The sequence below is a fragment of the Triturus cristatus genome, chromosome 10, assembly GCF_964204655.1.
Source record: "Triturus cristatus chromosome 10, aTriCri1.1, whole genome shotgun sequence".
Taxonomy (NCBI): Eukaryota; Metazoa; Chordata; class Amphibia; order Caudata; family Salamandridae; genus Triturus; species Triturus cristatus.
Window position 1 is genome coordinate 447,734,662 of NC_140593.1, and position 23,022 is coordinate 447,757,683.

Here is a 23,022-nt window from a genome sequence, read left to right on the forward strand (position 1 = left end):
AGTCCTTTAGGAAACGTAGCTCCAATTAATAGCCTAAGGATCTTCTCTGTAGAGAGCTTGAAGCTCTCGCACTCTACTGATGTGATGTCCACGAAGAAAACTACTTTCTATCAGAAATGTTTGCGATACAATTTTTGCATGATTTCAAAAGGAATTAATTTGGAGAGGAAAATATTTAACTCCTGGAAAGAGGTGGTTTTCTAATAAGGGAAATCCTTTTTTTTCTGGGACTTAAAAGAGAGGCATCAACAATGACCAGAGGGTTTTGGCTCCTAAACATTGGCTGCAGAAGTTGTGAAGCTGTGCCAGCAACCAATTTCCCAACCATATACAAAATCAGTCATCCCGAATTAAAATGTCAGTTTTTCAGGAATTTAGCTTTGCAGCACTGTTAGACATTCAATTAGTCACAGCTGTGAAGCAATGCTTGAACTATAAATTAGAGCACCTAGTAGATTCTTCAACGTAAAAGGCCAGCTGCATAAAACAAAAGTAAAGCTAATGGTTCTTATCAGCAAGGCCAAGGATATTATCAACACTTCTATAATAGGCTTCATAAGACCTGGAACGAAAGCCACGATGAGGCTTCAGAAGACAAGTCTCAAAAGTGAAAGAGATTCTAAACACAGGGAAGACTTGTCTATTGTTGAAGCTCTCATTCACTCCAATGGTAAACTCAGGGAAAGAGCTCAAGCCATCTACACAGGATGAAGAGAGGAGTCTTGAGTTCTAGCAGAAACCATGCTCTGGTCCGTGTCGGAGTATTAAATAGTAGTTGGTGGCACCACTTTACTCCATGCAGCAGCTACAGAAAAGCGTTCTGCCTGCCTCGATCTTTCTTGAAAAAGTGTTACTTCCGCCGCCCTCATTTTCTCTGATCTTATTTCTATGGATCATCAAGAGTGATGTTCTCTTCATATACCTTGTGCCTTCCGTAGTCATCTCTCTTGTCTCTACCTTGAAGAGGTAGAAGAGGATGAACAGGAACAACCACAGAAAGACTAGAAACTTCAGGTATGGATTCTGACACTTCTATGGCAGATGGACCTTCGTCAAGGAAGGGAGTCATCGTCTATTGTTAAGACGGTTTGGGGTTTCTTCAGCAGGGGGTTCGTTGCAGAGACAATCTACCATAATGATGAACTTCCAAGGCCTAACTTTTACACTGGATATGAGATACAACCAAATAACCAAAGGGGGAGTGAAGAGGTAGTGCTCAAAGAGCATAAGAGGTGGATACATCATCCTCTAGTCAATAGGTATCAAACAAAGGGATCCACCCTTATGGAAAAGAAAAGTAATGTTCCTCCAGACCTAATGAGTCTCCTACTATGATGGAAAGCAAACAGCTTTGTGAAAATACCCCTCACCCACCAAAAGGACCCTTGGCGGCAGGCTTCATCATCAATACTATGTGTGGTGTAGGAGTGTGAGTGGAACGGTCAGAAGTGAGTGAGTGAAAGGGGTGTATGATTAAAAAATACCTGGCTCTGCGGAAAAGGTAGTATCCAGGTGAGGAGGTAAACTAGATGACTGTCTGACAACAGGAGCTCCTTCCCTCTCGTTTTGCAGGCTCATGGGGCATTTAATGGGCTAATTAGAAAGCCATACCAGCATAATACCTATTTAGGTATAGTATACAGTGCATGCAGATTGTTATATGCACCACATAGTATTGATCTTATATTAATACAAGTCATTTTCTTGAATTTTGGAGTGTAGAAGAGATCTTTCTATTTCCTGATGAGAAGCCAGGGGAGGACTTTGAAACATGTAGACACAGAAAGTACTGCCCATTAAAGCCTAGTACCTCAGTCTCATTCCCCACCCTTAACAATATCAGCTCAAAGAAACATTAAAGTTTATTTTTCCGCAGAGCCAGGTATTCTTTTAATCATACACCACTTTCACTCACTTCTGACCCTTCCACTCACACTCCTACACCACACATAGTATTGTTACTAAATCAGTGCTCCTGCGTAGTCGTAGATCGCAGCACGCCCCGTCCCGCAGCGGGACAGGAAGACCCCAATGATGAAGCATGCCACCAAGGGTCCTTTTGGTGGGTGAGGGGTATTTTAACAAAGCTGTGTGCTTTCCATCATAGTAGGAGACACATTAGGTCCAGAGGAACATTACTTTTCTTTCCCATAAGAGTGGATCCCTTTGTTTGATACCTATGAGGTACAAGCCCCTGATGCCAAGTGTTCCATGGAAAAAAACGGTCTCCACAATGAAAAGTAGCAGGGCCTCGCAGGGAGGCTTAGAGGTTCCAGACTTAGAACTGTATTATCTATGTGCACAAGCACACTTCACGGCATACTGGTTCTCCCGCCCCTTCATGCCACACTTAGCGGTGGAAATGGGCTATATGGAACCAACACCACTGACTGGATTCATTGCGGCCCAACCTAAAAAGAGGGAGGTTCATCCCACAACAGTGGCATGTACAATGATAGCATGGTGTCATATAGCGGAAAAGCTAGACATACCGATGATATACTCAACCCTGCTGCCTCTTTCGTGCCGCCCTGATTTAAAGGTGACTGAAGAAACAAGCAGCAGGAAAATGCTGTAACGAGTCCAGGTGCAGACATGGGGGGGATTTATATGTTGATGGGAAAAATCGTGCATGCGAACAATTCTTCCAGGATACTGAGCACACGTCATTGGAATTGTTCCTATATGTAAGGTTAAGGCAAAATGTATGTGCAGTCACACCCGCGTACCTACAAGAACCTACTATATTACCCCCATTGCAAAAATTGTTACAATCCACATCTCCCTCCCATGTATTTTTTCTACTATGTCTTAGCACACAAACTTCTCTCAATAAATGCCAGATACATGAACAAGCACACTGGGAGTGGGAACTCGAAATAACACTCCAAGACAAGCAATGGGAGTACAGTTGTTGCCAAACTGGACATATTACCTCTAGCAGTCGTTTACGTATAATACATTTTAAATTTCTACACAGACTATATTATACACCGGCCAAGATGCATAGGTTCCAGTTGCGAGACAATGATCAATGTGATCGCTGTGGCTATGCATCTGCAGATTTTTTACACTTGGCATGGGAGTGCAGTGTAGTCTATCAATATTGGCAGCAGATCTTTAGTGCAGTGTGGCAAATGATCTCATCTCCCTTGCAGGCAAAACCCATCATAGCTTTACTGGGATATACAGATGAAATAGAAACAGCATATAGGAAGTACACAGCATTGACATTACTTCTGGCAAAACGCAGGGTGGCGTGCAGATGGGGCAGGGGATCTCCCACTCTGGCAAGAACAGTCACTAATATATGCAGATCTCCAAACAATCACGTCACAACCTAAAGATATCTGGGATCCATTAAGAGCCTATCTCTTGTCTAACCCACAGTGATCCAAGTACCACTAGAATGAGAATGATGCATGCGTAAGACGGAGGACTGGGAGTGAAGGCATGAGCAAATGTTAACCTACTATGAACATGGATAGTGATACTGAATGATGGGAGTTTACAGATGTTAAAAGCCAATTTACTTGACTGGAACTTTGTCTTTTTTAGCATGATTCATACTGTTCACAATGTAGTATCAAACTTGACAACATGCCTAATATAAGAAGATATGAACTACGGAATTGATACGAGATGCAAATATGTCACTATGTAATTCTTGATTGCAATGTATGTGTGCTCCTGATATTACGGTTTTCGATGTGAAATGAAAATATATATTTTTTTTAAAGTAACAGGTCCTCAAATGAGAAATCCTTGAAGCCCTTAACATCAACCGGAAATGTCAGTCACATAAAGAGAGGTCTGAGGAGCAATGGTAAATGAGAAGGGTAAATGCTTCCTCACACTTTTGGAGCTGGTGACCTACAAGATACGTGTCCTACATCTTCATGTTTCACTCTGTAATACACTGACTCCCTGCACGACCTCTCTAAAAAACGTTTACACCTTTTTACGGAGAGAGGATCTGAAAGGCAGACAAAAGACATTATGCTGGTCCTTTCACCAAACAAGGGCATTCAATGAGAGCAGGTCTGGTGGTTTAACAGAAAGGCTAAAGGAAGGTAACAACTTGAGAATGGAAAGTAGGCACCTAACTTAGAGCAATTGATTTCTGACTCGGAGTGAAATAAAAAAAATTTTTTGTCAGTTTACAAAAATAATTATAAAAAGCAACTGAGTTTGGGGGGCAAGGCCAAGCCGCAGTCTGAGATGGCTGTGCTGCTCTGAGGCTCCGCCGGCCGCATAGGCAATCGTCCAGAACCCGCACGTTAGAGCGACCCCAGAGCTCTAAGGATGCTGCCAGCAGTTGAGGACTGAACCCTGAAAATCGAATGTCTTTCATCGCCCAAAATCCCACCCGGAAAAAATGGCGGAGTACAATAGTGGAGGAAAGCCCAGAGAGAATACAGCGGTGGTGGAGCGCTCGGCGAGACATTGAATATGTGCAGGGAGGTGAGCTGGCGGGGGCAGACTGGTGCGCTACGATGGGGAACGCCGGCAACCGCAGCGGGACACCGGCGGGCGGTCCGTAGACGTGTGCCCGGGCGACCCCAGGGCTGCGCGCTGACAAAATGAATCGGTACACGCTGGGAGAGGGCCCGCGTATACAACCGTTCTCGCAGCCATTGCCAGCGCTAAGGTCCTACATTGTGTGAGCGCAGGGACACGCTGAATTTAAACGGACCGATGGCCGGTTTCGCCCCCTGCCGTTCTCTCCCCCACTCCTCACTCCCATTTCGAGGGCGCCGCATCACCGACATTCACGCCTGAAACTAGACCGGCATGTGGCGTAGTACATGCAGCCTCACAGTCCACATCCTAGATCCCTGCTGCCACACGAGGCTGAACACCCTTACACAACCTGGTCTCCAGTTGCAGAGAGCAAGCTACCAAGCAAGGGCAAATAAACGAGGGCGGACCATGTGCCCCTAAACTGGCAGTACTCAGCAGGTCCTGGGCCCTGGCATATCGGACACTGGGAACACAGGAATTTGCGTTGCCTGGCTGACTATTATGGGCGCTGTTTTAAATTTCTGAGCTCCTGATGGCACCTTCGCAGTAACTACACACAATCCTGTACATACTCCCTTGGGTCTATATAGACTGGCAAATCAAGGCATAGGCCGCAAAGATACGAGACAACGCCTGCTGCCAATTGAAAAAGTAACTGACACAGAACAAGACTAGCCTAGCGAGATGGCGGAGGGTGGGCGCAAGACGACTGCCCCCGAGTAGTCTGGAGTCCAGATAGGGGCCCTCCTAAAGGAGATGCGAGCAGGCTTCAAGGCACTGGATGTTCGCTTTGACGCATTGGATAAGAATATTGCAGATATGGGTGTCAAGATCCAGGCACATGATAGACGCCTTGATGTAGTGGAGTCCCGCACCTTTGCTCTTTAAGATGGCACGGCGCAATCCCTCAAGAGGTTAGAACGTGTCGAGAAAATCCTCAAAGACATGGCGATCAAGAACGAGGATTTGGAAGCGCGCAGTCGCCGAAATAACGTGTGAATTCTTTGTGCGCCCAAATCCACGACTACTGACCGCATGGACACCTTCGTAGAGACGGTCTTCATTGACTTATTTGGTAGAAACGCATTCACGGCTGGCTTTGTGGTGGAGAGGGCGCACCAGTCTCTTGGACATCTGCCAAATCCTGGATGCCCTCCTCGACCGATAATAGCCCGTATCATGAACTTTAGGGACTGTGAAACTGCGCTCCGTATGACGCGTGAACGTGAAGAAACAGTATTGCAGGGCTCAAAAATCTCACTGTTCCCAGACTTCACCATAGTGGTGCAGGAAGCCAGGAGGAAATATAACTGGGTAAAGGCCGCTCTGAGAAACCTTGGACTGAAATATGGCATGTTATACCCCGCCAGGCTCAGGATAGAATGCTAGTTGCACAATCAAATACGGTCAGAAGAAATAGACATGATCAAATGACAATGGACAAAGTTGAAATGTTAAATGTAATATGGCGCAAGTAGGACATAACTCTGCCTCCTCGGACCAGTCTGTGGTGACGTGGAATATTAGAGGCCTAAATGACACTATTAAGAAAAGACAGGTGTTTCATTACTTGATCCGGCATGGGATTGACGTGGCATTTCTGCAGGAAACGCATTTATCCAAGACTGATCAGAATCGCTTTGCTTATAGTTTGGGAACACACAGATATTTCGCCAATTTTAGTAATTATGCTAGAGGTACTGCCATCCTGATACATAAAAGAGTCCCTTTCTGCTTCCACTCTGCGACGGTGGATAACTAAGGCAGGTATATGGTGGTTCTGGGCAAGTTAATGGGGCAAAGAATAGCGTTGGTTTGTGTTTATGGTCCTAATGTGCAGACCCCTGATTTTTATTACTCCCTACTCTCCCTCCTACTAAAATTGGGCCAGGTCTCCATTTAACTGGGGGGAGATTTCAATGTCACACCAGATCCAACGTTAGACAGTACCTCAAACGCACCAGGCCCTAAATCCCCGAGCACGCAAGGCCCTAACCTCCCTTATGAACTAATTCTCTTTAATGGATGTCAGTCGTACTCACAATCCTAAACACACTGACTACACCCACTATGCCGGTTTACATAATACATGGACACGGATAGATTACTGGTTGGCTTCCCCAGACATATTCGGCTGGTGCAACTCTGTCCAAACACTCCCGCGTACGTATTCTGATCATTCCCCAGTAGTGCTCACCCTGAAGATCCCACGACCAGAGGGCTTTGGGAGACAGTGGCGATTTCCAAATCGCGCATTAGATGATGACGTCTTTCAACATGAAATTCGAGAGGCCATAGAAGAATATTTTGAAATTAATACAGGTTCTGTAGATTCCGCGGCAATGCTGTGGGAAGGCTTTAAAGCTTATTTGAGACGAGTATGTATATCTAAGCATGTCGGGGTACTGCGTGACTTGCGTAAAACACTGACACAAATAGAAAAAGAGCTTGTGTCACTAGACGCCAGACAACTTCTAATGCCTAACCGGAGACTAACAAGCAGAGACTGTCACTTCTAGATGACTACAGACACACGGCGGACAAAGGGATCGTATATATGGGGAAATATCAAAGTGCCTTATGCTACGGTGACAGTGGTTCTGTCGGGTGAAAGTATTGCTTTTCGCATTAGGCCTAGTCACACATTGTTTAAACAATATAAAACAAATATCATTATACTGAAAACAACACACAGGACAGTTCAAATTCAAAGTAAATTCTTTATATATGAATTGCGTCATTCATATATACATACATTAATATTACCCGAAAGGCCGTCAGGCAATAATGTGGTGACACGAGTGACAAAGTGAATACTAAGTGCTCGGTGACAGTGTGTGTGAAGGTGTGATATGTACAGTAGTTTAAAATCGAAGTTATTCGAAAGTGGCCAGGGAAATGCAAAAGTTCAAGCTGCGCAATGGAAGAGTTCTTTCTTTGGCGCAGATTCTATGCAAAGGTCCACGGAATAGTCGACGTTTCGACCCTAGTACTGCACTCTTGAAAGGTCAGTGCGGGTCTTCATCAGGACTTGAAAATAAGCGAGACGGCCTTGAAAGGACTAAATCTAAGGAGTGGGTATCCGGCATATGTCTCAGGATTCACTCCAGTGGTATATCGTGTGGATGGGACAATCAATGTGTCTGGTGGCGGTATCAATTGGCTTACGAAGCGCTGTCTAAGTTCAAGCCCTTCTGTCTCCTTAATGTGGGTTAAACAGCTTCATCAGACGAAGTTTGTTTCTTATTTGGAAAAACGAACCGCTGGCCTCTGGGTCCTGGCTCGTATGATTGAATCGGTATCTGTTGGCTTGCGAAGCGCTGTCTAAATTCTGTCTCCTTAGTGTAAGTAATCTTGTTTTCTTCAGACGAAATTTATCTTATTCGGAAGAACGAACCGCCGGCCTCTGGGTCCTGGCTCGTATGAATTAAGAGTGCAGTACTAGGGTCGAAACGTCGACTATTCCGTGGACCTTTGCATAGAATCTGCGCCAAAGAAAGAACTCTTCCATTGCGCAGCTTGAACTTTTGCATTTCCCTGGCCACTTTCGAATAACTTCGATTTTAAACTACTGTACATATCACACCTTCACACACACTGTCACCGAGCACTTAGTATTCACTTTGTCACTCGTGTCACCACATTATTGCCTGACGGCCTTTCGGGTAATATTAATGTATGTATATATGAATGACGCAATTCATATATAAAGAATTTACTTTGAATTTGAACTGTCCTGTGTGTTGTTTTCAGTATAATGATATTTGTTTTATATTGTTTAAACAATGTGTGACTAGGCCTAATGCGAAAAGCAATACTTTCACCCGACAGAACCACTGTTACCTTATAAACTTACTGCCCAGGTTCTGAGGGATACTGGGTTACCCCATTATTTGCTTAGAGATTATGCTACGGTGAGGGTGAACTCCTGGGAAGGGTATTGGCCCAGATGATCAGACCTCCCTATCAAAATGCTTATATAGCGCAATTACAAACAGATTCCGGACATAGGATTACGGACCCAATAGATATTCAGGGGGAATTTGACACATTTTAAGAAATTATACGCCTCAAAAGGGGGTTCAGACCGGACGGGACAGGAAGCCTATCTCTCTGAAGTGGCGTTTGTATACCTGGAAAGATACATGCAGGACTTCCTTGCGGTACCAATATCAGAAACTGACATTGATGAAGCCAATTTAAAATCCTCATCAGCTGCTGGCTTGGATGGCTTCACAGGAGCCTTTTATAAAGCCTTCAAAGATTTATTGATTCCGCAACTCTTGGAGGTCTATGATGAGGCGATAGAAAGGCAAATCTTACCCCCTAACTTGCGTGAAGCAGTGATTATCCTCCTCCCCAAACCTGGGAAAGATCCTCTGTTATGTGGGTCATATCGCCAGCTCGCCCAACTAAACCTAGATTACAAAATACTGGCTAAAGTTCTCCCCACTAGACTTTCCCTACTAATGGAATCCATAATATCACCGGCACAGTCTGGTTTCATTCCCCACCGCTCGACTGCCTTCAATTTGCGTACCTTATTCAATACGCTACACAGGCTAAACCCTGAGATTCCAGTAGCTGCAATTCTGTTGGATACCGAAAAGGCATTTGATTCTCTGGAATGGCCTTTCATTATATCCATTATGCACCGTACGGGTATGCCGGCTGGGTTTGTGGCCACAACAGCCTTCTTATATAGCCAACCCACAGCTCGTTTGCGATTGAACGGCACGTTAACGTCTTCCTTCCCAGAGGAACAAGACAGGGATGCCCACTGTCACCCCTGTTATTCATTCTAGCTATGGACCCACTGATGCGCCATTTCCAAGAAAAGCACCTTCACAGGGGATTGCAATTCAATACAGGCCCTCTGCTGGTATCACTATACGCAGATGATACAATACTGTATGTCTGTGACCCTCAGAATAACCTTGACCCTCTTCTCATAGAAATTCTGCGCTTTGGCACGTTCTCTGGACTGGGCATAAACTGGCATAAGTCTGTGATTTTTCCTCTTATGTCCAGTATGGCTCGATGGGATCTGGAGTTCCCATTTGAATGGTGCACCGACTCAGTGAAGTATTTGGGAATACATATACACCTAGACACTGAACAAATTATTAGACTGAATTACGGACGTGCCATTTCTGCCCTGGAGACACAAATAGATAAATGGCTCAAACTCCCTTTGTCACTGGCAGGCAGAGTGGCCTTTATTAAAATGGTTGTACTCCCTACATTTTTATACTTATTTTATAATATTCCGACTCCCCTGCCTAATACTTTTTTTTCAACGCTACGTTCGCATCTAACACGACTGGTCTGGGGAAGTGGGAATGCAAGGGTTAGATGGCAGATTATGACGTTACCATGTGACAGAGGGGGGATATGGTGTTCCAGACATGAAACTATATTATTTAGTAGCTCAGTGTAGCTTTGCTCAATCGTGGTATCATCCAGACGCCAGAATTCCCTATCTCCGTCCAGAATCAGATCTGGTCCGTCCAGACCCCTTGACATCTGTCTTACCTATAGGTTTTCCTAGGGATCCCAGGGATATACAACTAGCATCTACGACCAGCTGGGCATGGGAAAAAATACGTCGCGTCACCTGCACGTCTATCCTGTATTCCTCTGTGCTGCCTCTTCCGAACGCTAGGTGGTTTCCTATTACAGGGGAAGCAATAGTACAGCGCACATGCCCCAAATTCAATATTACAACAATAGGAGATCTGTTTCCAGAAGGTCATGTTTTTGATCCAAGTGATGAATCTAGATTTTCTGAGACAACATTCATGGATAGATTTGTACTCATGAGAATACGTTCTGCATTGCGCGCTATCGCCCCTACTTTCCCGTTAGAACCTCCGTCATTTTCTCCACTAACCATGGTAATAGAAAGTAAGAGAGGAATACACTTGATATCCAAACTCTACAAAGCATGTGCAGATATTATCCCAGTGACGGATGATAAAATACGTCACGCATGGGAAGAGGATTTAGGATCCCCGATCTCGGATAAGCAGTGGTCTTATTGTTGTTCAGTCACCAAAACAGTCTCCATCAACAGTCGCAATAAATTAATATATTTCAAGTTTTTCCGTAGAACATACATAACTCCAGCTAGAGTCCACAGGATTGACCCATCTAGGTCCCATCACTGCCCGAAATGCAACATCCCCGGTGCAGATTTCGCCCATTTGGCATGGACCTGCCCGCACGTATCCGCATTCTGGGTGCTACTTCATAACATCACAAGTAAAATGGTGAATGTACAAATGATACCCCTACCTGAAATCGCTTTATTAGGTTATGTGGCGCAATTTCCTCCAAAGATCCGTAGATTTGTCGCTATCAGCCTGTTATTAGCTAAAAGAGAAGTAGCCATACATTGGGGTGGAAAGAAATCCCCTTCAGAAAAAGGGTGGCTGACTAGTCTAGCCTCTTGTGCCATGAATAGCGAGTTATATGCGGCCACAACCCCTCCGACCTCCCGACCCAAAGACATATGGGCCCCGCTTAAACACTACCTAAATGTGCAGCAAGCTGACCCTGCCACACAGCAACAACAAGGTATTGTACCTACAGGTATTGGGTAAAACGTGACGACACACATGCTGACCCCCTTTTGTTTGCTCTGTACTGGTATTCATATCAGGTCATAGATTACGTATTGGAATGCATAGATACATGTGGTGGGAAATGTCATGGTGTAAACCATCGCTACTCAAGAACCGAGCGTGAGGCAGATATCGACATGATAGTAATTTAATTTACTCTGCAAGTCCTACTCGAAATAACTGTTCTATATTGACCGTCCATGCAAACTATGTATGACATTTTATTTTGTGTAACTAGATATTTACTCATGTTGCATGGTAATGTTTTATAAACTGAAGACAATGCTAAATAAAGTTTGAAAAAGAAAAAGCAACTGAGTTTGGGAATACTTCGCAGTAAGATCAAAAATACATACTGCTTGACTAACCTCTCAGGCCATTATAGGTTGTTTAACAAAAAAGGGTAAAACATTTGTGTTGTAAGCCAAATGTGCTATATCATCTAGCTGGTAAGATGAAAGTCAAAAAATTAGCTTTAACAGATTTTAGAAACGATTTCCACGTGTAGGCATATTTAATTAATTTTCTTACACAGAGAATGTGCTGGAAAGGTTTGGGAGCTCCTGGATACGAATAGAGATATACTTCTGCTTATTGTTATCAGAGCCAAACTCTTGACAGAGAAATTATCTTGTCACCTGGATGCGCCAGGTCAGGCATTGGGAGGCAGGGGTATTTGATATCAGGCTTCTTGACTATGTAACTTCCCAAGAACAGAACATCCAGAAGGCACAGACAATGCTTCAGTCTCACACTAAAATGTATTTGTTCTCTTAAAAGATCTTCCAGAATACAGCCAGGATATAGTCCTTAGGAATCCATTTCCAGCCACTTTAGAAACAAAGCCATCAAACATGAAAGTCATTCTAATCCAGCACTACAGATCTTGATCATAGAAATTTAGGAGACTCACATTCTCAACAGTTCATGAAGTACAGATTACATGCTCACAGGAGGCAAAGAACATGTTTAACAATTATTGACCCCCTTTTCTCTTTCATCTAAAATGCACTTCAAATCCTTGTCAGAAAACAGAATATGAAGACATCAGAAGGCTTAATCAATCACTACAGATTGCCCTAAAAAATAAGTTTACTATGGACTTTAGGTTTATTTTAAACACTTTAGAAAATCCAGCACTGTGTTTTGGATCTCTTCTGGATGCAGTTACCAGCAAATTATTCAGCACTGTCAAAAGTGTAGCCAGGTTAGAGTCAACAAGTTTTACTGCAAACTTATGCAATATTTAGCGTGAGGCCTTTCTGCATATTTGGGGGAAAAAAATCATTAAAAAAAAAGATTTTCCTTGTATGACTAATTGATCAACATTGCAAGACCGTCTTCCTTCTGTCAGAAAGTTTGGCTTTAAAAGATTGCTTACACAAAGTGTCTAAATGTTGTCATATCGTAACTTAACCTTTTTATTTGTATTTTATTAAAACACATCAATGAGACCCCACCCCATTTTTCACTGTGAAGCATGGGTGACGTGACTTAAGCTAGATTTACACAATTTTGCCATGTGAAGTATGCTACTCTGCATTAAGAGAGAAGGTAAACATGGTCTGTAAATATGTTGTTTTTTAGACTTCTAGCTAAACGGTGTTGGCTTACCTTTACATCATTATTTCCTACAGCAATTCCAATTTCTGCGAGGTCCTTCAGCAATGATGTCATCATTTCTGTTGCCCTTTTTTTCTGGTGGTTGGTCATTTCCTTCAGTTTCTGCAGTTCTGAATCGATACTAGATAAAATAACCTAAAGAAATTGATGTATTATATATTATATACACATATATAGAAACATTTCAAAATATTGCACAGAATGGAGAACACAAATTAGAAATATTCAAAACAAGAAAGTCAGTCATGATGACAATCATATTTAGGTTCATATTCCTTTTCGCTTTTAACACACTGACCGATTTCTGACTGAGTTCTTCACTGAGCGTCTCATACTCCTTGGATTTATCTTCTACTTCCTGAGATTTTTGATCATAATTGACAGCAAGTTCCTCCAAGGCCTGCAACACTTCCTTTACTTCTTCCTTGGAGGCATCATTTTCTGCTTGGAGGCGGTTCAACTCCGCTTGCATATTGTCTTGGTCCCGTCTCGTAGAAGCTAAAAGCTAGAGTGAGTAACAAAAGACTAGATTCAGGCGAATAAAAAACAATTTTACCTCTTGTTAATTTGCACACAAACATCTTTCTGCATATATTCATGCATGATATTATAATGCCTTTACAAATGGAATCTTAACAGAGACAGGTGTTGTCGAATCGGCATGTAGGCTGCTTCAGCTGCCAAATATAGTCGAAGGCTATATATTAGGCCTAATTACTGCAAATGCATTAAATAACAAATAAAACCTGTAACTCTTGTGCTCCAGTATTGGTATTTTTTCCATACATTCACATGCTTGAATCATCCCAGTAGTCGAGGTAGGAGTCCCACAGTACATTCTAAAGCAGTAGAAGTAGTATACATAGTTTACATTGGCAAAATACATTACCAAAGTCCGCAGAGGGAATTTATCGTTCCTGAGATAGCAGTATACAAATCTCTTCTGGTATGAACCTCTTTCAAAATAGGCATATACACCTTAGGAAATTGATGGTAACCACATTCTAAGACCTCAGGCGCTAAATCATCAGATTCACTGTGATGGGATTTGGGTGATATACTTGCCCCTGATGTTATGTCAGAAGGTTTTGAGGCGGATTAGCATCTTATTAGGGTGAGCCTCACTGATGTTGGTCTTATTTTCGTTGCTAAGCACAGAAAAGTTGGTCGAAAGGAATTGGCAATTATACACACACAACCAATTCTTCCATAAAGTATTGCTGATGTTGGTACCTGGAGGCGAAGTTTGGGCCTATTCTGCAGTGGTGGCAGATCCACAGTGAGTTTTATCCATCTCTGAAAGCGCTGTGGAAGTTCTTGAGGATTAATCCCCATTTGAGAGTTTGTTCCTACATCCTGCTTAGAAGATTCGCAAGATCTCGGTCTACTATGTGAATGTGTTCCTCTAGGAAGAGAACTTGATGACAAATACCCCAAAACCATATTGTTTGGGCGAGTTGGAGGTCTGTTGATAAGAGCACTGCCTTGTTGCGAGTAAGAGCAGAGAAGCTTTGAGTGCCCGTTACACTGTTGTCAACTTCAAGGAACGGATGTCTATTTCCTGTTGTGTCCAGATACCTGAGAATAGTGAGGTTGTCTAAATGGGCTCTCCACCCTGTGAGGGAAGTGTCCATGCTCATGGACACCAGCGGTTTACTGTTGATTATATGCCCTGTAACAAATAGCTGATGTTCCACCATTTTAGTTTGTGTTGAACTCTGGGCACTAGCAACATCAAATACTTCCAACAACTTTACACGACAGCGCAACAACCACAGCCTGACTCTCAAGCAGCCCACAGGCTTGTGCCTGCGGGTATTGGCTAATATGTTAACCAATGTAAATCAGAAAGGGAAATTGAGATGTTGTAATTGACTGTGTGTATTTCTTTTTAACATTGCAGTGTGCTGTGCACTACAGTGATAAGTTTATGCTGTTTGTGATCGGCAAGAGTTCGGATTAAGCAAATGGAACACTGATTTTCCAGGCTAATCAAAAACTACTGTGGTGAGAAATGTAATGCAACGCTCGTGCCGCCGTCTTATATACTGTAATGTTATAATGATAATGGACTTGGAGCTGGGAGATTTAATGTACTAAATTCTGAAACTGGTAAATAAAGTTTTTAAAAAAACAAAAAAATACTTCCAACAACTTGTCTGGACAGAGGTTCCTGTAACAGGTGTATATGTAAGCGAGCATTTGGAACTATCGCAACTCAAGATGTCGCCGTCCTTCAGAATTACTTGATCATTCTACCTGTTAGAGGAAACAATGCCTGGTAAATGGTATGCAGCCTTGGAAATGCCATCAATCCTTCTTGGTTGAGGTAGGCTTTGCCACTGTGCGCAATACGGCTCCTAAGATGGGTTGTATTTTTGGAGACAGAGATGTGATTTCTTGAGATTCACTATAAAGCCCAATATGTGTAGAAGCAACACTACCTGTTCACTGTGTGCCAGGCACTGCTGTTGTCTGCTAATCTTTACCAGCCAGTCAATCAGATGAACAAGTTACTTGCCTTCAGTAACAGTTTTTCTAGTGGATACTGTCTCTAACCACAGATCCCACACCTTAGAATATTAACACTAATCAGAGTTGCTCTGGGAGTTTTTCAGCAATGCTCCTGCACACCGATAGGTGGTGCTGTGCAGATCAGCACCAATTCCATACTACCCCAAAAGTGATGAAACAGAGCTGTATGTAAGCACAATCCTTGTTTGTTGATGTCAGTTTCTTGTTGGACTCTTTCTGCACTCACAGACGGGAAGCATGAAACCATTGTCAGTACCAGTGTGCAGATACCTAACATGGGACCTTTGCAGATGTTCAAAGAGTCTACTCCACAGAACAGGGAGATGTGAAGGAGGTGAGGTATCTGCAGTTAAGAGTATCCACCAGAAAACAGCATTACTGAACACAAGTAACTTGTTCTTCTGATGGGTACCATCTGCAGATAAAAAACGATTTGCAGGATCAAACAGGTGAAAAGTCCTCCCAGTGAGACCTGGCTGGCAAGGAAGTGTTGCTTTGTGAACGTGTGCACCAATGCCCACATCACAGTCTATCAGATGTCAAGCTGAGGCACGCCGCTGGATGGAAAATGTCAATATAATGAGGGGGAAAATCACCATCCTCCACCCCATCAACATCATCATCCTTTAGTGATGTACCCTATGCAGTCAGAGCCAAAAAACAATGCAACTCCGATGGCATACCTTCCATGGTAGAGGTTTTGGTGTAAAATCAGGCAGTATGGCAATCAGTTTTGCTTTAGTAATTTCATAGCGAGACATCAGTCGGACTGAAGACGGTTCAGGGTAAGATATCTGTACCAGAATCAGGTCGTTATCTGGTGCCGGCAACGTCGAACTGGCATCAAGAAGTGTCAGAACAGCGCATGTATAGGTGCCAGAGTAGGTTGTACCGGTGCCTGGACCTAGAACGGGGTCAGTCAGTGCCAGAGAAGGCTAAGCTGAGGACTCTCTTGATCCTTGGAGCCCGAAGGTGTGTCAGAGGGAGCGAAAAAAGGTGCTGAAAATCGACAGCATGCTTGATTTAAAGGCCTTGATTTGCACCAACATCGCAGATGGCTCGAGAAACTCAGGTCCCATCATGGTCAGCTGGGAGATCGGCTCCACACTTGGGGACCCCTAAGCAGACTGGCTAGCACCATGACACTCAAGCTCCTTCTACTTGGACACACAGGGGCAGGATGGGTCCTACTTCGCTTTATAACTTTATTCCTTGGTGTAGGAAAGTGCCCCTTTTTGACATGGTCACCCCCACTTTTTGCCTCGGATTTGATGCACTTATGCCATCCAGATCCCCCGTGCCAGATCTCATTCAGTAAAATAGTACAGTTGTTCCCCCAATTGACAAGACCTCTACTATCCCTATAAGACTCTAGAAAGGCACCCCAGGTATCTGAGGCAGGGGGTACTAAAGAGGGACCCTAAGGGCTGCAGCATGTATTGTGCCAACCTAAGAGACCCCTCAGCACACTCATGCAAACAGCCATTGCAGGCTGCGGGACATGGTACAGAAAATAGTGAAGACAAGACATAGCACACCTCGAATGTGCCATGTATGCAGACACTGCATGCAGTATAGGTAAGTCACCCCTCCAGCAGGCCGTACAGCCCTAAGGCAGGGTGCACTATACTACATGTGTGGACATATTTGCATGAGCAGATATGTCTTTGTGATGTCCAAGTCGATTTTTAGATATGAAAAGTGAACAGAGAAGCCATTTTAAGTACTTGTGTTGGGACACTGGTAATTACAAGTTCCCCAGTTACAAGATGGCTACACTGAAATCCAAGATGTTTGGTATAAAACATCTTGTATTAATAAGCTCACACTGATTACTGTGATGGATTGATGAATACATGCACTCAGAGGGCACCTTAGAGGTGCACCCTAAAAACCCACCGACTACTAGTGCACTGTGTAGGAAGCTGGCTCTTTATATAGTGTCTTTGAAAAATAAGGAGAGGGGCCCCCCTATCCAAAAGGGACAGAGCACCAACAGACTGAAAAGTCAAAAATTAATTCACCCTTTTAAGATACTTCATTAAACACACATACACATTCAGATATCCGCACTGGTCATATACAATCACCAACACCTCATCAAGGGAACACACTAACTCAGTGATTTGGTCGGTACGGAAGATGGCGTCGGTACCAAAGAGCTGGGTTTCGACCCAGAGGGCTTCGGTGCGGAGCTCGGTGTCGTCAGGTTTCTTTTTCGGTGCCGAAGTGTGTTTCTCGGCACCGCTGGTAGGCTGGATCGAGCCCGAGCCGCCGGAAGGCTTACTTGGCTTCTTCACCGGGCCCGAAGGTGGGGTGTGTGAAGCAGTGTCTCTGGTCTTGCCTAGGCCCGGAGGCGAAGGCGTGACCGAAGCCTTTTTGGGTGTTGGCGCGGGTGGTTGGGGGGGTGGTAGATTAGTACTCACGACCCTCTGCGCCGGAGTGATGTCTTTCACATCTGACTCGTCGGCCTCGGAAGCGCTGACTAGGTCCTGTTCGGTGCGATGATGTTCCGGATCGTCGATGTCGTCTCCGAAGATGTCGAGGAGTGTGCCATGTTCTTTCTGGCTCTTCGGTCCTGAATAGTCTTTTTGGATCGGAAAGACTTACAGGCCGGACAGTCTCGAGCCTCGTGTTCAGGGGAGAGGCAGAGGTTGCATACCTCATGAAGATCGGTGTGGGGAAATTTGGACCCACATCAAGGGCACTTTTTAAATGGAGTTCTTACCATGAGCCGGGACCGGAGCCTGGGTAGGCCCGAAGGCCGCCGTCGACGACTGGAACCGAAGGTTTGTGTCGATGAGAAGGCGCGTTGATTGAAGAGACCACGATCGAAACAATACAGCGAATTGGGGTAAGGATTGCGCGTGGATCGTCGAACTGGAAACTGTTCGGAACCGGAGCGCGAAGATTACATCCGAGCCCGATGGCGGAAAAAAACAATCTGAGGATGGAGCCGAAGCCCAAGCGCAATACCATCCAAAGGAGGAGTCACTGACCTCGTGACTTCCAAAGACTTTCCAAGAGGAAAAATAAACTGCAAACATCCAGGCCCAACACCAGATGGCGATCTATGCAAAAGTGTGTAATCTGCAGCTCATATGCCTCGAGCACTACGTTTCAAGATAGAAATATTTTCAGGATGCAAAAGTTAAATCTCCGCGCAATTTTCATCGGCGGTAATGTTATTCTATGGAGGGTAACTGTAGGAAAGTATAATCTGCTTTTATGGTTACCCCCACTTTTTGCCTGGTGTTATGCTGTTTGACTAGTCTGACTGGGATCCTGCTAATCAGGACCTCCAGTCTCTCTGCTTTCTCCCTTACATTAGTTATAGTGAGTACTTCGGTACATCCCAGATTGGCTACTGGTGTACCCTTATAAGTCGTTAGTATATGGCACTGAGGTACCCAGGGCGTGGGTACACCAGGGGTCTCCTAAGGGCTGCAGCACGTATTATGCCTGTTTTCCTATGGAGGGCAACAAAAACTGCATAAAAGGTCTTTTCAACAACTTACGAGACCAAATCTCAGGACTGAAGGTGAGTACAGGGCAAGGTCCAAGGCAGCACCAGCAGGGCACCTTCAGCAGCACTAGGGCGGCCAGGTGCAGTGGTGCAATACAACGTGGGGTGCACAATGTTAGTCAATGGGGATCGGTCTGGTCGAAAAGAGGCTGCAGGTTTAGAGTGGGTTGCCAGTTGGTCTGACCCAACAGGGGGGCTCAGGCCTCACAATGCTCTGAAACTTGGGGACACATTTGTCCGACTTCCACTTGGGCCTGGGGTGACGGGTGCAGAGGTGCTTTGAAACATTGGGTTTTCGCCACTAGGAGTAACTCGCTGTAGAGGGGGCCTGCACACAGAGGCTGCAGGTGGCATCGAGAAGTCAACAGCCGGTTGCAACTAACACTGCAGGCTCGGGGTAGAAGATCTTCTGGAGGTGACCACCGATTGGCGAGGTAAGTTGGGATGCTGGGACACAGTCGGTTGGGTGTGGTCGTGGGACGTCGGGTGCAAGGGTGTCTTAAGGCATCAGGTTTTTTACCAGCTCGGGTCGCTGTCTGGGGGATCCTCCAGAAAAGGGCAGCAAGCGTGGATTGGAGATTCGAGGCAGGTTAGAGATCACTAGATCTTGGCGCCATGTTGCAGGGATTCTGCTTATGCACAGAACTATGCGCAGGAAACCAGGACATCAGAGAATTGTGGTGTACCAGAAACTCCCCTCAGAACTAAGAACCCCTATCCGACTAGCTTAGTGTCACATTCGTTATCCGAGATTTAGCTCGGCGGTCCCAATGTATAGACAACCCAGAACAAGCGACTTAGATGGTAGCTATATATCAGTCCACAACAGAATAACAAAGACACGGTAAAGTTTAAAGAGTTTATTTTATAAACCTCGCGTCCTAAGATGCAGTACTTTGGCTAACACAAGCAGACAAATGGTTAGAATCAGCACCATCAGCATTGTTACAATACCATAGAAAATGAAAGGAGCAATCATAATAATAATAACAGTGGAAAGCAACCACCCTCCTTTCTCTAGCAACTAATAAGGTATTATTAGACTAATAGAAGGTCTCTTAGGCTTGCATGGGGGACCCCATACATGATGCTCTTTGGAGTAAGAATGTTTGTTCCAGACCTTGAGGGTCTAGACATGGCGGTGGCTGACGCGCCTTTTGACCTAGATGATCACTGTGCTGTATTGCAGAATCTACAAGCAGCAAGAGACACTCTGGCGAAGGAACACGTACCCTCTACAGACGAAGCTGAGCTCTATATTCCGGTAGTCGGCTGGCTACCTCGAGTTGGTGATTTGGTCCGTGAGAAGGTGGAGAACAAGAAAGAGTTTGGCCCCTCTTATCGTGCACCAGTCCCGGTGCTTGGAGTCCAGGGTACACGTACAGTTATTTTACCACCACTTCCTGGTCGCAAGGAAAACAGGTACATCTCGATTGACAATGTCAAGCTACAGCGAGTGGCCGATACTTCATAGTATGACACCTTCAGTTTCTTGCCCTTCCATTCTGCGAAATTCTGTTGTGATGCCGCCCTCGACCATCATGCCTGAGGTTGCCGTTGAGATGCATGCTGTTGCTTACCCTCCTATACCGCCTATTGATGGTGGTTTGCCTGATGATCCTGAGTATGCCTCTTTTACATTCAACAGCGATTAACCAGTCCCGTTCTTCTTTTGACACTGAATCAATAACTTCCACTGCCCATTCCAAAATTGCTATTTTTTTTGCCTGGTTCAAGAGACATTTTTTAGTGGCACCATGGACTTACATCTGGCTGGTGCTAATATGTGTTTTTTTGTTCATGACAATTGGCTTTGTGGTAGTGTTTTTTAAAATTATAAATGGACACTACCTGACTGAACGATCTACAATTGGAGCAATTGCTGGAACTTTGGCCCCCCATTCCTCATCACACATTATGAAAAGGGACCAGACTTTTGTGAACATTACTGCCTGGCCTGTGTGTGATGGGATCGCTTGGGATGCTGTTAGATTTCAAATTCATGGACCTACCGAAGTGATTAATGTGCCTAATGTATTTCGTGTTTCTATGGGTGATGTAGTTAAACAGAATAACAGATCTGATGATTGGGATGTACAAGCAATAGAAGCACTATTTTCTGATCTAAAATATTATGCTGCATTTGATGCTGAAGATTTATATTTAAATTCTGCTAATTATGATGACCAATTTTGTTATCAACATTATGGCACACATTTCCTACACAGAGCAAATACTTTTCGAAATTTTGTTAATTACACACAATGGGAACATTGTCCGGCCCCTCATCAGGGCAGTTCTACAACGTTAGTGAACAAGTTCACATACTTTTTGGAGTTTAGTGTGTCAAAACCGGCCTCCTTTTATTTTAAGATGGCGCCTGAAACCGCCTCGAAGGTAAGGTTGACACATACCAAATTATTATATTCCAAGTCCTTTACGGACGAATTGGCTGTCGGAGGCTATGAGCTATGGAAAGCTACTATCGATCTTAAATCAGTTTGGGGTACTAAACCATGGCAGGTTCAGGGAACAGAGGCTTTGCATCGCGCCTGTCTTATCCCAAACCATATTTTATTTTTGAATTCATCTATTTTTCAGACGACTTGTTTTGGTTTGGCAACGTCTAAAAAACTGAATTCCCCCACAGTCCCGGATCTGGGTACTTACCCCAGCTGGGGTAATTTCACAGATCTATCCCTCATTAAGTTGCAGTCCCTCATTTCCAACACCTCCTTTAATGTTTCGGCGTTTAATCCTGAGGGGTGGTTGGTATGGCAAACTGGTTCAGATTCCTGTCAACGTCGATTTTTAGCCTTGGCAGCTGGGAACACCAGGGTCAGGGTGGATCCTCGTTTTGAGTCATCACACACTGTAACTACCTACTCTGTGGGTAAGTTATGCCAGTCATGGCTGCAACATTCCACATTAGCGTCTGTTACACTTCATTTGTCTTGTTTAGATGACAAAATTGATTTGAATGATTTTATTAAAGGTCCTGCAGCAGGCAGGTCCAAAAGATGGGTATATGCTATTTACAACGAAGTTTGGAAATTGTCACAAATTGAGGCTGCCTCCAGATTACGTGCTATTGACCAGGCCAATATGGAAAAAGTGTTGGCTGTGATTGATAATAGTATAAATACCTTGTCTTCTAGAATTTACACTTTAGATAATATTGTTTCATCTGTCGTAGACATTGTGCAGGATGATTTGTCTGTGTTGTACCATGGCCAGAATCAGTTGCGTTCTGTTATGCAATTTGCATGGACTTTACAAACGTTAAAGGCAGGGAAGGTCCCATGGGATTACATGAATGTTTCCTCTCTGTTCCTCCCTTTTAATTTAACTGCTAAGCAACAGTTTATGTGTATGAAGGATGCGACTTATTCATTACTGCACATTGAGAAATTAGAACCATTGCCTTTCTCTATTGCTGAATTGAATTCAGCCGTGTGGCTTATCCACGGAGTAATCACTTTACCTTTTTCGCTTTTTAAATTTAGTTTGTGCATGAAACATTATGCTCTTGGCAGATATGAACAACTTGGAAGTGCGTTCCTGCACGAAGTTTGGTCGCTCCCGTTTACATATAGATGCATGCGGGAGGGCACAGAAGTTTATCTGAAGGGTGAGGAATGCACTTCTGCTCCTGATCATTCTGTGGTGTGTAGACACATACAATTACATGGTGCTTGCAATGTACACGCTCCTAATTTAGCTTGCGTTTTGAAAGGTGTACCTGTACCAGTTATAACCCCTTCATTCACACTGCTTGCTAACGGTAGTAATTTGCTTTTAAATAATGAAAATTGCTGTGGGATGCTAAAGGGCATTCCATACATAGTCACTGTTTCACAGCGTGTAGTTTGCTGTAATAATGTCCTTTTCCCACCCCTGCATGGCCGGCTCGATGTTTCTACCTGGCCTTCGATTCCGACCTTGAGCGCAGAGTTCAACCAGATGAGCAGAATAAGGGCTCTTTTGTCTCAAAGGGAGGTCGCTTTAACTTCGTCCCGTGAAACCTTTCTTCTTCATGTGGCAAACACCCGCACAGAGGTGCAGGCGCTTTTGAATACTGACCTCCCCTTCCATTTTGGAACATTGATACACACTATCTTTAATGCCTCGTCTACGACCGTCATAGTTCATTTTTTTTAAACTAGTGGGCTCAGGCCACGTGACCTC

General features: G+C 44.2%; 1 protein-coding gene across 2 annotated transcripts in view; it reads right to left on the minus strand.

Annotated features, from left to right (window-relative positions):
- Nucleotides 1-23,022, minus strand: part of KIF5B (kinesin family member 5B) — a 721,610-nt gene that overhangs the window by 313,793 nt on the left and 384,795 nt on the right. For both annotated transcript variants that reach the window (XM_085631849.1, XM_085631850.1), the window contains exons 14-15: nucleotides 13,072-13,278; nucleotides 12,765-12,908 (exon numbers count right to left, since the gene is read on the minus strand). In XM_085631849.1, the coding sequence (XP_085487975.1) occupies nucleotides 12,765-12,908; nucleotides 13,072-13,278 (351 nt within the window). The remainder of the gene's footprint in view (nucleotides 1-12,764; nucleotides 12,909-13,071; nucleotides 13,279-23,022) is intronic.